Source organism: Fukomys damarensis, unplaced genomic scaffold (assembly GCF_012274545.1).
Source record: "Fukomys damarensis isolate Sample0158 unplaced genomic scaffold, DMR_v1.0_HiC HiC_scaffold_38, whole genome shotgun sequence".
NCBI classification, from domain to species: Eukaryota; Metazoa; Chordata; class Mammalia; order Rodentia; family Bathyergidae; genus Fukomys; species Fukomys damarensis.
In genome coordinates this window covers 24,634,973-24,650,814 of record NW_022900950.1, presented here as the reverse complement: position 1 = coordinate 24,650,814, position 15,842 = coordinate 24,634,973, and the positions used below count along the sequence as shown (strand labels likewise).

At 35.3% G+C, this 15,842-nt stretch overlaps 1 protein-coding gene across 1 annotated transcript in view; it reads left to right on the top strand.

Annotated features, from left to right (window-relative positions):
* Pspc1 (paraspeckle component 1) overlaps nt 1-15,842 on the top strand; it is a 61,990-nt gene that overhangs the window by 27,946 nt on the left and 18,202 nt on the right. The window contains exon 6 of the mRNA XM_010633815.2: nt 10,476-10,581. Within this exon, the coding sequence (XP_010632117.1) occupies nt 10,476-10,581 (106 nt within the window). The remainder of the gene's footprint in view (nt 1-10,475; nt 10,582-15,842) is intronic.

Below are 15,842 nucleotides of genomic sequence, written 5' to 3'. Positions count from 1 at the left end.
TGTGTGTGTTTGTTTGTTTTGGTACCAGGGATCAAACTTGGGACCTTGTGCTTGCAAGGAAGGCGGTGGAACCGCCTCGTTATGTGTGTTATTAGTAAAAATTGTACTAACCATTTCAAACAAGTGGCACAGATAGGAAGATGGGGAAAAAAAGAAAATAGCTTATTTTTAACACATGTAAGGGGATTAATTTATATTCAGGTATAATTCTTTGTTACTGTATTTGGATTTTTTAGGTGGTTAAGGATACTTTGATTGCATATGCTTTGACGTTAAATAAGGGGCATAGGCATATTATATGTAATTTACTGTAAGAATCTTCACTGATTTACCAGACTAATTTTTTAAGAAAACAATGTTTTTGACCTGCTGTTAGTGTCTGTCTGGTCTTGTCTATTCTTTTTTTCATTCTTTCCTTTTTTGGTACTGAGAATTTTAATCTAAGATACTGAACTACATCCCCAGCTTTGTAAAACAATTTCTTTTTTTGGTACCGGGGATTGAACTTGGGTCCTTGCACTTTCAAGGCAGGCGGCAGAACCACTGAGCTAAATCCTGACCTACAATTTCTTATGTGGAGTCAAGGTCTTGCTAAATTGCCCAGGTTGTGCTCAGACATTTTTTTTGTTTTTGGCTCACACTTTTGATCATCTAGCCTGAATCTCCTAAAGTGCTGCAATTATAGTTGTGTGCCACCGCAGCTAGCTTCCTTTCTCCTTTTCAAGTGACTATGATAACACTATTTATAACTGCATTTTAATGCTACCAATAGTTGTTTAAAAGATTTCTTGAAGATGACCCTATTGAAAGCAGTATGGACATTAAAAAATCAACACTATGTAACCATAATTATCAACTATATAAAACATCAGTTTTCCTTGGGCCTAAAATATTTTGATATCTAATGGGATAAATATTACTCCTTCTGGTTCCAAATATCATAAACAATGTGATAGATGAATCATGTTTAAAAATTTTGATTTTAAAAGTGCTATGGAAGTAGTAAATACTTATGGTAAGAAGTGAGGTTTTCATTAAACAGAAAGAAGAAAATGAAAAACTGAATTTGTTTGAGGTTTCTCTAGACTGTAGATAGGTGATGTGCAGTGTATTTTGGTATGGTTTTCTAATTTCCTTTCTATGATGATTATATCAATGTAAATATATTTTTATTTTGGAACTATTCTGATTTTACTCTACACACATCATTCCCAAGTTGTAGTCCTTATCACCTGGGGAGTTATTAGAAATGCAGTCTCAACATTTTCTCCAAAAACACTGGATAAGAAGTTGTACAGCAGAAGTAATTGAAGTGTGAGAGCCATAGCTACACAACTCTTTTTGCTTCTTTTTATGTAAATGTATTCATATTTCTTTTGCTTTTACAAAGAAAGGGAAACCTCCCCTCCCCTAACATAATACCTTATTGGACTCTGACTTTCTCCTCATATTTCAGTTTGACAGAAAGCTAGACTTTTAAACATAGTACTCTGCCATTCAGTTTCTTCTTCCTCAAGAAAGAGCCTAAATAATTAAAACCGAACAACATTAGTGTTGAGGGGACACAGTCCAAACTAGGATGTAACAAATGAACCTGTTTTACAGATGAATACATAATCACACTGAAAGGTGATGAGGAAAATAAGGAACCTGAATAAATCTGAAAAACAATATATTGACTGGTGTCCCTAATAAGAAGAATCATATACATTCTGTAAGCCAGTTAAGAATATAGGGTCCAGTTCCAAAACTTAGTATATATATTTTTTTCCACTTTAGTTCTTTAGTTTTCATGTGCAATTTTAATTTTCACAGAGAGAATAATTACTTTTATCTTAAAAAGTAGCATAAAGAGGGCCGGGGATTTGGCTCAGTGGTTCTGCTGCCTGCCTCACAAGTGCAAGGACCCGAGTTCAATCACTGGTACCAAAAGAAAAAAAAAATAGCATAAAGAAAAGTAAACTGTTCACTTTTCTGGGAATTGGTATAGCAAATTTTATTTAAAATTTTCTAATTTTTTATGTGGATGGCTTCTCTGATAAATGTCTGAGAACACAGCCTCTTGGAAGAAGGTACAAAGTGTAATAATTACCAGTAAAACATATTAAGGCCCCAGTGGTTTGGCTCAGTGGTTCTGCTGCCTGCCTTGCAAGTGCAAGGGACCAAGTTCCATTGCCAGTACAAACACACACACACAGACATTAAGATTCAGTGTAACCAGATACAAATTGCCACATCTATATTGACAAATTTATGGGCCTTTTTTTTTTTTTTTTGAGATCCTTGGTATTTTTTCTTATGCAATTGGCTTTTGGTTCAGAAAGTCTCTGCCTGAGACTATGTCTTATCTATTTTATCTTCCAGCAGATTATGTTGGTTTTTTTTTTGTTTTGTTTAGTTTTGTTTTTGTTTTCTTTTATTTTTTGCATTTTTTTGAGACAGGGTCTCACTATGTAGTTGAGACTGACCTGGAACTCACTATGCAGCCCAGGCTGGTCTTGAACGCAGTGATCCTGCTGCCTCAGCCTCCCAAGTGCTGGGATTACAGGTGTGTTCCACCACGCCCGGCTTGGGCCATTATTATTTGCCTACTTTATCACTGGGGTGATGTCTCCCATTTAATGTCCCTGCAACATGCTATGACTAAATATTCCTTCTATAGTAGCATTGAAAGTACATGTCCTGCTGGGCATGGTGGCACACGCCTGTAATCCCAGCACTCGGGAGGCTGGGGCAGGAGGATTGCTGTGAGACCCTGTCTCACCCCTGTCTCACCCCCACCCCCCAAAAAGGGAAGTACTTCTGAATGGGCCACCCACGACCTGCATTGCCTGAAGTGGAAGTCAGGATTCCATTTGTAAGTTAAGAATTTTTATACTAGGTGTGTGTTATACACACATTTAAAAATCTGTAACTATTGGTTGAGTAGTAAACTATTTTTAAAATGTATACAGTACATTATTACTATTTGAATGATGAGAATTCAGTGTGTCTACTGTTATAAGGAGAAAAATAAACATTCAAATACTCATTTGAGTAAAAACATTGTTGGGCACCTCTGTCAGATGTGTTTCATCTGCTTAAATGTGACTTTACTGATAGAGTTAATTTAGGGCCTCTCTCAATTGACAGTTAACCAACCAGGCAGTAGAGACTGAGTGCCTGAATGGATGTACTTATGCTCAGATCATTGGTCTCACAATCTTTTTTTCCTAATTCAGGGCCATGGTTTTCAAATATTTTTCACTCGGTAGTCCCTCTTAGTGAGTGAGGCCAGCTCAGACAGACAAATAGCTATTTTTAAAAGTAATAAATTAGTAAATATAGATAATGAGACAGACCCAGTTTTCTCATTTTTAGGGGAAGAACAAAGACTAAAAATGAATCTTGTGTTGGCTTGGAATCTGATATAATAGAATCGACTCAGTGGTATAGAATGTGTCCAAAAAAGGTATACACAAAGGAAAAAAAAAGCTCCCATAAATATTTTAATACTAAGTTTATTGAGACATCATGAGATTAATACAGGTTAGCTTTGGCTCCTGCAGTTGACAAGAGGTGTGGTTGCCATTAGTTTGTAGACAAACTTCTAACGTGACGAACGTCAGAAGTGTTTATACATTTTTTTTTGTGGACTCTGCATTGACAGATAGATGCAGAAATACTGATACGTGTTTATAATGAATTAATACATTTCATAACTGTCCATCCACCAAGAGGCTCTGGAAGTGGTGATGTTCCAGTCACAATGGGAACATCTATTGTCCACATCTCTTTTTTCTAAACACCATTCTCTAGAAAGGAATCTGAGTTCTTTGAAGGAAGTGGTTGATTCTATGGTTTAAAATCCAAGAGGAAGTTGGGCAAAGTGGCACATGGTTATAATCTCAGCATTGGGGAGGCTGAGGCAGGATTCCCTTGAGTTTGAAGCCAGATTAGGCTACATGGTGAGTTTACGGTCAGCCTAGAATATAGAATGAGAGCCTGTCTCAAAAAACAAAACAAAACAAAACTACAACAAAAAACAAGATGAGACTAGAATATCTTGTGCCAGAAAGTAAAAAATTGCTAAAAAAACAAAAACAAACGAACAAAAAAACTCAAGCACAGTGGTGTGTCTGTAATCCTGAGTTTGGAGGAGAATCACTTCTTGAGTCCAGCCTGGGCTAATTACCAATTTAGCGAGGTTCTGTCTAAAAACAAAGTAAAAAAATAAAGACCTGAGATGTAGTTCAGTGTAAAGGCCTGGGTTTATTCTCCAGTAGTGTGTTTAAAAAAATAAAAGTGCTCAAATATTAGAAGAGCCAGGAGCTGTGAAGGAGCTTCTAATGGTCAGTTTTGGACCAATTTGAACTCACTGTGTAGCTCCTGCTGGCCACAAACTCGGGCAGTCCTCCTGCCTGTGTCCCAAGTGCACAGGCATGGGCTACTACAACCAGCTAAAAAAAAAATTAAAGGAAAATTTATTCTGAAATAAGGGAGGGGAATAGGAATAACTCCTGAGAGACAGACAAGAGGGGGGTCAAATGGGTTGCCAATGAGCCCACTTCTCTGAGAAAGTTTTATAGAGCAAAATCATGAGGTGGGTAAAATGTGGGTCAAAATAATAATCAACCAATATGATTAGAAGTATAGACACTTGGCTCATATTGATCCAGTAGTAGCAGGGACATATGGATGATATCATTAACCTTGGTCAGTAATCTATAGATTTATTCTTGTCTTTAGTCTAAGTCTTAGTGAGTGGGAAGGGATGGCCCACCCTTAATAAGATAACAGCTTATTTATAGGGGAAATCTCAAAAGGGTGGTACCAGTAATCTCAGATGTCCTTTATCCTCTAGGGAAGTGTGCAGATCTGCCCATTGTTACTTTAATCTTCTTAAGATGTGCCTCCTTCTACTACATTGGCTCCCTGGAGGGCTTAGGCCTGTCTGGCTGTCTGCAATATTTCTACCTAACTTGGCTGTCTATAATATTACCCCCTCTGAAGAGGTACCCCTAACTTTGATTAGGGGAGAATGGGTGTAGTTTCACCTGTCTGCTTCTAGAGAAGTGTGGATATAGGAGAGGTTGCAGTCAGGGGCCTTCACCAGAGAACTGATCTAATTGGCCTTGGCTAGAAGTCATGTTGCAGTTTAGCAGGTATGAACTTCACAAAGTTGGATCTAGTGGATCCCAGTAAAAAAAGTCTAGGAGATTTGTTATTGATTACATTTGTATGATCACTTGAAGTTTGGCAGCCTCTAAGAATAAACAAATTTTCCAAGAAATTAAAGCATGTATAATCAAAGCATGAACACTAGAATGGATCAGCAGGTTGGGGAAAGAGCCGTGTCCAGACATTGCTGTAAAGGGTCTGGAATGATGATCGTAACCAGTTAGTTGGCTCTTGGAACCCTCTACTAACAGAACTTACCTATAAGTCTTATATTTTTTTGTTTTAATTCCTTCTAGTTTTAGAAGGAGATGTAAGAAGACGGAGAGTTGATGGGTTTGAAGGACAATTTTAGTTAAGGAATTTAATGGCTCTTGTTGAACTTTGATAGCTTTCACCATAGTTTTTTTAGCTTTCCTGAACCATAACAGTGGTCAGATACCTACGTAGCTAGAAAGGGCCAGAAGGGGGTCAGTGATTGCAGACTCTTTATATCTAGCTTTACTACTGTGATATTGTTTTCAAACTTCTTCCGCTTATACTTTTCTGCGGGGTGTTTCAGACCAAGTTAAAGTAAGACCTGTGGGTCAGTTAAATCTCCTCAGACATTACTTTTGGAACATATACAGAGCCTCTCAGCCACAAATACCTGGCTAAAATTTAAAAAAGTTTTTTTTTAAAGGATTGTAACTCTGTAGCTCAGTAGCTCAGTAACTCAGTAACTCAGTATAATGGTCCTAGGTTCAATTCCTGGTACTGCACCCCCCCCCCGAAAAAATCAAAGTGGAGAAAACTATCAAACATTATGGCAAAGTATTAAATTTCATATTACCCATAATAAAAAATTGGTGTGTCGCCAGGTGTGGTGGTGCATGCCTGTAATCCCAGCACTTGGGAGGCTGAGGCAGGAGGGTCGCTGTGAGTTCGAGAACAGCCTGAGCTACATAGTGAGTTCCAGGTTAGTCTCAACTACATAATGAGACCCTGTCGCAAAAAAACAAAACAAAAAAAAATTGGTGTGCAGGTCCCCCTTGAATACTATTCAGTGAGGAGTGTTTGGGACCATTTCTACAGAATTCCTTTCAAGTAGTAAGAGAAAGCACCAGAAAAACCCAAATTGAATAACATTCTACAAAATACTGTTTTCTTTAAATACTTTTTAAAAACTATGAGAGAGACTGAACCATTACAGGCTGGGGGAGCATAAGAGACAGTTACATGTAAGTGGAGTTCTGATAAGGTCCTGAACCAGAAAAACATTAGTGGAGAAATTAAAATTTGAATAAGGTCTGTAGTTATAATAACTTTCCAGATGGTCTGGGGATTTAGCTCAGTGGTTCCACTGCCTGCCTTGCAAGCGCAAAGTTCTGAGTTCGATCCCGGTACTGAAAAAAAAGTGTCACTAATAATACCTTACCAGTGTTTATTACTGGTTTTCTTAATTATATGTTATAACATAGTATGTGTTAATATTGATGGGAGATGGATGGGCTATGTATAAGACATTTTTACTACTTTTCCAAACCCTATAAAGGGAGGAGGAGATGACAATACCTTAGATGTGACTAATGTGAGGAACAAAAAAAAAAGACACACATTCTGGCCGTATAAGTGAAACAGACGTTGGATAGAATGATCAGATCATTAAAAAGAGATGCTTAGGAATAGTATGGATTGCTTATGGTTATTTGTAATACAAACACTGCTTATAATTTGGTTGCAATCAAAATCATTGAAAGAATTAAGTTTATGAACTGAAGTACCACTGTAGTCTAATATAGTCAGTAGACTGGAATATTGGTTGCTTGATATGATAAATATTCTTTGTGCCTTTTTTTAAAATTTGTAATCCTAATAAACAAAGGCATCAGATTCCATTGAAAATTGTATATCTGGACAATCCCTGCACTCATGACCAGCCTGACTGCATAGTGAGACTTTTTCTAAACAAAACGGAAAAATATCTCAACAACGAGGTGGTAATTTGTTGGGTAACCTTTATTTTTGGCTAAATAAAGCAAAAGCAGTGGTAAATTCACTTACTGGGGGATTACTAATGAAATGAACTGTAAGACTCTTAAATGTGACACATTCTTATAATTTAGTTTTACAACATGTAAAAAGGAAGAAAAAATTGTCTTAACATTTTTAAAAATAATGATCAAACCTTTTTTTTTTTAATATATAATTGAGATGGAACCCAGGGCCTTTTACAGTGAGCTACATTGGGAGCTCATTTCATTTTGAGTGAGAGTCATTAAATTGCCCAGGCCTGTCTTGAGTTTGTTTCTTTGTTTGGTACAGGGGACCAAACTTGGGACCTTGCACTTGGGAGGAAGGCAGCAGAACAACTGAGCTAAATCCCTGACCCCTGGCTGGCGTTTTTGATCCTTCCTGTCTCACCCTCCCAGAGTGCTGGGATTACAGGCATATCTTCCTGTCATGCCCAATCTCAAATCTGTATCTTTGAGGGCCGGAAATTTGGCTCAGTGGTTCTGCCTCCTGCTCTACAAGCTCAAAGTCTCACTTTGTAGTTCAGGCTGTCTCTGAACTCACTATGTAGCCCAGGCTGGCCTTGAATTTTCAGCAATCCTCTTGCCTCAGCCTCCGGAGTGCTGGGATTACAGGCATGTGCCACCTAGCCTGATTTATAATTTAGTGTCTTGATCCTCTCCACTCTTAAAAAATAATACTAAAACATTATAAAATTGAATTGAAGAATGTGTCATATTAAGGAATTTTTCTGTATTCTCTTTGTAAGTTTAAATTGTGGAATTGTCAATGTAGTGTTATTTTAGGAATGTCTTCAGGAGTTATGAAAAAGATAAGGGCAATGGTCTTGTTTCTCAAATTGTTCTCAGTGGCATATAAACTTTCATATCCTGTTGTATGTTCTTACACATTTTTTTGCTTATTTAAATTTGTGTGTATGTGTTTTTTGTTTGTTTGTTTTTTCTTTGAGAGGAGGTCTTTTTATGTTACCCAGGTTGGTAGCAAACTTTGTTGGGATGAGTGACCCTCCTGCCTCACAGTAACTAGGACTACTGTTATGCCACTGTGCCCAACATAGATGACTTTTAAAAGCAGTAATAGGACCCTGTTTTTCTGTAGGGTTTTTTTTTTTTGGCCTTTTTTTCTGGCAACTGTAATGTAGACATTCCTTCATGACAGTAGATGCAGATCTATCTCTTTGTAACAGATGTGTTCCTTTTAAACTAATGTATCATCAGCCTTCTGTGTTTATTAATAGTGGCACCATACATATCTGTGTATATACATCCTTGCACTTGTGTGTGTATATATCCTTTTACCCTTGTACAGATATTTCTGTTTATTTTACTGGAAGTGAGTTTGCTCATTTAAAATTATGTGTTATACATTGGACCTCAACAAGTTCATATTTTGTCTGCAAATTTGAAGACAAAAGATTTGAAACCAAAAGGATTTTTTAAAATATATCATTAAATTTTTAATGTATTTTAATGTATCAGGATCTGATAAAAGTGAATTTAATGGTGAAGCTTACTTTATATTGTGATTATGTAAAATCTTTTCCTTTTTTTCAAATTATTTTAGAAATATTTATGTAGTTAATTATGGAATGCTAATGTATGTAGCACTGGGGATATAAGTGCTAATATATTGATTTTTTGTTGTTGTTGTTTCCAAATCAGAAAAAACTCTGAATTTCAAAACACATTTGATTTTGGAATATTTTATTTTATTATTTTGAGACAGTATCTCTGTGTAGTTTAGGCTGTTCTTGAACTCACTGTGTAGCCCAAGCTAGCCTTGGACTTGCAGCAGTCCTCCTGCCTCAGCCTCCCATGTGCTGGAATTATAGGTGTTGGCCACCACATTTGGCTGACTATTTTGTTAACAGTAAAATGTATGTGTGTATTAATTCATAAGAAATTCAATAACTCATTTGCAGGAATATTTTTAAAAATTAGTATTAGTTATACTTTGAAGAGTTATATAATAGTCTAGTTTACTTGAAATCCAGGAATATTTTATATTTTCTTCTGTCAGTATAAGAAATAACCCTATTAGTTAGAAGACTTGTGTTGAACAGTAGTGTTACACAACAAAGAACACATTGTCATGAAAATTGAGAATTATACTCTCAGTTCTGAATGTAGAAAGGTGTTTTTAAGTGTAATCTGAGCATGAGACCTCCAGAAGGGATATCGGCTTTATATAATCTCTGCTGTTACAGTTTATGTATGTGTATAAGGCAGATAAAGTTGAATTTCCATTGATTTAACCACAGTATTTTGTGTGTCTATTCAATATTGTTATATAGGTATCTCTCTTGATCATACTATTACTTTACCATAATAGTAACCCTGCACACACATAAAATGATTTTTGCTTAAAGATTTACTTGCTTTAAGATGTAAGCTGGCAGGGGCTGAGTATCTTCTAGCTCAGTAGTAAAATGCTTGTCTAGCAAGCATGAGGCCTTGGGTTTGGTCCTCATCACCAAAAAATTTTTAAAAAAAGGATAGAATCTGGCTAACTTTTTCTGGAAAAGGATAAGACAGGAAATATTTTTGGTAAATATGATTTACCAAAACAAGTGGGGTGACAACGCCAGGTGATGTCCTTAGTAGGTTGATGAAAATAGGAGGGAAAGGGACTTGTAAGGCTTCTTTCTGCACACAGTAGAATTCTGACTAGACCACATGGTTCTTTTTTGTTTGTGTTGTTTTGTTTTTGTTTTGTTGTTGTTGTTGTTGTTGTTGTTGTTGTCCCACTATGTGTAGTTCAGGCTGGCCCTGAATTCATGGTGATCCTCCTCCCTCAGCCTCCCAAGTGCTGGGGTTACAGGTGAGTGCCACCATCCCCAGCCACTGTGTGGTTCTTTAAGGAGGCTTATTTCTGGGTAGGTTTTGAGTACCTTTAAAAACTGCTGGGCCACTGATAAATCCCCACTGTTGTCCCCATGCCCCCCCCAACCTGGGATCACACTTAGGATCTTGAGCTTGCCAGCCAGGTGCAGTGCCACTGAGCTCTACATTCTCAGCCCGCAGCTGTTTCTTTTTAATGTGTGAGAGCTTTTTGGAATCTTAATTTTTTAAATGTAAGCACATGACTCTCCTGCTTATATTCTTTTTTTTTTTTTTTTTTGGTTTATCCTAATTATTTATATGTTAGAGGCTTAAAGCAAAATGGAAGGTAAATCTAGGGTGCCATGGTCATTCACAGATTTATTCTATTGAAATTCATATAGATTTTGATTTACATAAAATACAGTATCTGATTATAGCTCGCATGTGATACTACTGACATTTTTTTTTAAATAACATTTTCAGACATGAAGAAGAACATCGTCGTCGTGAGGAAGAGATGATCAGACACAGAGAACAAGAGGAATTGAGACGACAGCAAGAAGGCTTTAAACCAAACTATATGGAAAATGTAAGTAAACTAATAGTTAACTGAAGTGATTTTGTGTTGTCAGGTGGGTGATTTGTATTTGCAAGTTTTTAAAGTTTGATTTATATGGCACTATATTTTCTAACCTTTCTGAATTTGTCATTTTTAAACTACTGTTTTTCTTACTCCTACAGGTAGTAAATTAAAATTGGTTTCTGAAAACAATGTTCATGTTTTATGAAATGGACTTGTATTTTTCTGTTTTTAAATGATTTTTTAAAATGTTACTAAATTAGAAATTGATACAAATATCATCTCTGACTTGATTTTAACCATATACTGATTGAACAAGTCTTTATTTTGGAAGAATTTGGACATGAGCAGAGGAGACTAGTATATATTCATCATCTAACTATAAAAGTTTTAAGCACAAGGCTTATTCCTAATACTCATTTTGTTTCCCATACTATTTTATATGACATACTTCTCATCAAAAGCATAATTCATAAGTATTTTCAATATGTATCTCTAAAAAATGGGGTCTCGTCTTATACTTTTGTCATATCTTAAAAATTGTTGATTCCTTTACCAAAGTCCAGTTTTGTGTCTCAAATATTTTTTCATTTGTTTATTGATATGTGCAGTTTTAGTCTATAGTTTTCCTCACCCTTTTAAATTTTTTCCTAATCATTTTTCAAGATGAAACTTTATGTTGTACAGTATTTCACATCCTGGATTTTGCTGACATCCTTTAATAAATCCTTTTATCTCTGAATTTTTTCCATGTTAGTGTTCAGAAGACTCGATGTGACCAAAGATTTTTTTGCAGCGCATGATGTTGGGGCAAAAACAAGACTACTATATATGTTAAAATATAGATGTCATCAGTGTTAACCAACAAAAGGGTTACAGTATTGGCATTGAAAGAATATTGGTTTCCATTATTATGAAAAATATCCACTGTTATATAGCTAAAAGTACTATTTTACAACATTAATTCTTTTTTCTCTGACTTTCTCTGTCTCCATTTTCTTTTCCCTAGGCAATTTCAAAACTTGTTTAACAGAAAGAATATTTACATAGCTGGATGTGGTGGTGCACACCTGTAATTCCAGCATTCTGGGAGGTTGAGGCAGGAGGATCTCAAATTCAAGACCAGGCTGGGCAAAGTAGCAACTTAGTGGGACCTTGTCTCAAAAATAAAGGGCTTGGGATATAGCTCAGAGTAAAGGCCCTAGATTCAGTCTTCAGCTTGGGGAGAGGAGTGTACATTGTAAAATGAATGCCAATTTACATAATAAGAAATATTTACCTTACTGTTAAGTAAATATCTTTTGAATGAAAAGTGTTTGGCATACAGATTTAATTATAAAAACTTTTCATGCCAAGTTTGGAGGCTCATACCTGTAATCCCAGCACTTGGGAGACTGAGTCAGGGGATCACTGTGAATTTAAAGCCAGCCTGGGCTATATAGTGAATTCAAGGCTGGTCTGAACTACATGAGAGACCCTGTCTCAAAAACAAAAAAAAAGGAAAAAGAATCTTCCATTGAGAATTAGGGAATTGTACTACTCCTTGTATTTACCACAATATATGGCAAAAGGTTTGCTGGTAGTAAAATTGATGGAGCTAATACTTTTTTGACATGAGTTTTACATTTTTGGAATAAATGTATAGGTAGGTGTTTGTAATAATACTGTATACATAAATAGTCACTTTAGGGGTCTAGATGGCGATAAGTAAGATGTGTCCTTCTAAACTTGATGACATTGACTATTATTACAAATACAGTTGCACACTCTAATCTTTGAAATACTTTACAATTAAGAAACCCTATACCAAAAAAAAAAAAAAAAAAAAAAAAAGAAAAGAAAAAAGAAAGAAACCCTATACCAGTTTTAGGTTTACTGTCACTTAATATAAATACAGTTAATAACAGACAGTTTTATTTTTAAAGTGTCTGGAAACATTGCTACATTTTAAAATAGAATTACTGCATATTACATTTACTTAATAGCAAAACACTTATTGCTAATTTTAGGCATACATAATGATAACACTCATCATAGTGAATTTGCACCCATACATGATACATCCACCTCTTTTTTCCCATTCCCCCTTCCCCTCCTGATACACAAAAGCTTTGGTTCTTTTTTTCTTCTATTTTCACTTTGTTTCTTGTTCCTTCCTTCCTTTCTCCCTCATTCCTCTCTAGTTCCCCTTCCCATTAGGAAATTTTCTTCCCATTTCCCCAGTATCTATTATATATGCAAATTCTTAATTTAAAAACATTTTGTATTTAAAATTAATTTTGATGGCAATATTTTATAGATATCTAAATGTTGAGAATAGATGAATTAGATATTTAATAATACTCATGGTTTCTGGGCATTTCTAAAATAGTCTATTATTCAAGATTATGCTCTTAGTAAATAAATATATAATATATTTAAATATTAAGATACCTTCGTTTTAAGAAGTTGCAGAAATGCGTTTTTCGTACTTGAAGCGTCATAAATGAAATTAATTTGGTTAGAGCTGGTTAGCAATCTATAGCCTTGTATCATGCCCCATTTTCATAGAACCCCACTACAGAGATAAGGATATTACTATTTTTTTCCAGGAAGTTATTGATAAAGAGATTGTTACTAGTGTAGGACAGCGAACCTGGGCCCACTATCCCAGTGAATCAGGAAGCTGAGATAGGCTTGAGCCCAGGATTTCCATGTGTGTGTCTCTGACCCCCCAAAAAGTGAAAATTTTTGACACAAAATAACTTTGCTATGTAGCCCATTAGAGAAAAAGCCTTTGGAACTCTGGGATAGAATAATTTTGATTTTTTTTTTTTTCTCTGTGTGTGTGTTAACATTTATGTTAGCTAGGCCTGAAATTTATGGTGCTCTTAATTTTCTGAAGAGTACCCATACCTCAAGTAGTATGTAAATGAGCTGTGATAATTCCTGTAACAATGAAGTTGAATATTTAGGGGGAAATACAGTCTGTTTTGATTATAGTTTAGTTTTTTAATGGAGATTAGAAATTATGTGAAGAAACAAGGCTTTCATCATTTTGGTGTCAGTTTAATTTCTAGTCTAGTAATGCTTATTAATATAAGCTGATCCAGCACTAAAAGAACTACAAAGAAAAACTAGATATTTCTACTATTTTGTGTTACAGGAAAATGTTGTGTTAATAGAAATACATTAAGGCAATTGGTTCCTTTACTCTGCCTTTACTTTGACAATACTTTTGGGAAAGTTTTTTAATCCTTCTCTGTTTTAAAGCTTTGAAATTTAGGCCCTCTACGTGCTTTATGTTTTTTCACTGTTCAGTTTAAAGTGAGAAATCAAATGGTAAGTGTTCAGTCTGCCCAAGTAAATAATAGTAGAGTTTCTTGGTTAGTTTTTATATGTAATGTTTCTTTCTCATCTTCGTTAGATGTATTCTAGTACAACTAAAAGTATGGTCTATGAAGTATAATACCTTTTTTTTTTTGAGAGAGGGGGCCTCACTATATAGTCCAGGCTGGGCTTGAACTTGCAGTGATCCTCATGACTCAGCCATTTGTTTTGGTTTGGGTTTTTTGGTTGTTTGGTTTTTTGAGACAGAGTCAAAACTATGTAGACCAGGGTGGCCTCGAACTCCAGACAATCCTGCCTCAGCCTCCCGAGAGCTAGGATTGCAGGTGTGCACCACCATGCATGGTCTCAAAATAAATACATTTTTTATCTGAGTGACAATGCTTTGCAGGGGATTTAGCTCTGTGGTTTTGCCTCCTGCCTCGAAAGCACAAGGACCAGAGTTTGACCCTTGGTACCAAAACAGTGTTTTGTAATGCAACAAAGGATGAGGGAAAATAACTATCAAATCTGGTTGAACTTTTGTTTATCAACTTTCAACTTGATGATAATTTTAGGATATATAGTAAGGCCCTGGCTTACATATCAGTTCTGTTCTAGGAGAACACTCATAAGTCAGATTTGTTGGTATGTGATAAAGTGAGTCGTCATGTAGTACACTTGTCACAAGTGAGTCACAACTCAGATGTTTGTAAGTTTGGGACTTATTGTACATGAGAGTATATTTTTAAGAGTTTTAAGGATATCAGTCATCACCTTGTCAATTTTAAGTTGGCCTTCTTATTTAATACCTTAACGATCTTTAGAAAATGAAACATCGATCATTATTCTTGTCATAAATTAAACATAATGTTTCTCATTCTTGCAGAATATCATACTTTTGACTACCTCAAACATTTTAATAGTGTTTCACTACTTTTTTAGGTTCATTTTTTATCAGTGTAGAGTATATTTGACCTTTTTCCAGATAGTATTTACTAAGTTAAAGTTTTCTATCACATTTTATAGTTTCCGGATACAGAGTAGTTTATCCAGAAACAAGAGGAAGTTTGTATGATTGCCTTTTATGATTGTCTTCATATTAGATTGCTCCAGTTATTGTAGATTATGCAGTTGAAATACTTAAGTGCTACAGGTTCTTAATATTTATGGAAACAGTTTACATTGGAGTAAATCTTGGAGTAAACATTGCATTTTGGGGAAATGTTAATGTCAAAAAAATGTTCAAATGTCCATCTTATTGTAGCTTTTGTAATTGTATCACGTAGTTTTAAAATACTTAGGAAATTTTGAGCATTCAGAGTGAATTTTGAGTATTCAGATTGGATGGTAGTATTAAAACCTGAGGAGTTTCTTTTTCTGGTTTGGTTAATATTAATGTTTGCTTTTTAATGAATAGTCTTTCAGATCTTTTCAGTGCCCTCCATTAAATTAATATATACTCGAATTGGTATGTTGCTGAAGATCTGTAGTTGAGAACAGACCTGGATGCTTCAGCACATGCACATAATAAACTTGCAGGTGAAGATAAATTATATGTTAAAAGAATAGTTTGATTCAGTTTTGTTCCTTTGTCAGAGGTGTTCCACTGTAGCACCCAGGGGTCTTTAGTGCTTTGGTCAGAACCATGAAGAACATACATTCAAGGGACTTGGTTTGTGGCCCAGTCAGAGCATGTGTTTAGCATGTGAGAGGCCCTGGGCTCAATCCCCAGCACCAGAAAAATAAAATAAAATAATCTAGAGTCTACTGGTTTTTTACAAAAGGACAGTATATTTGAAACATGCAGGGGAGTTTTTAAAAATGTGAATCCCTAAATACTGATTTTTATTGTGTATAAGCAGGGTAAATTCTAATGTATTATTCTTCCATTGCTTTTTTTTTTTTTTTTTTTTTTTTTTTTTTTTTTTTTTTTTTTTTTTTTTTTTTTTTTTTTTTTTTTT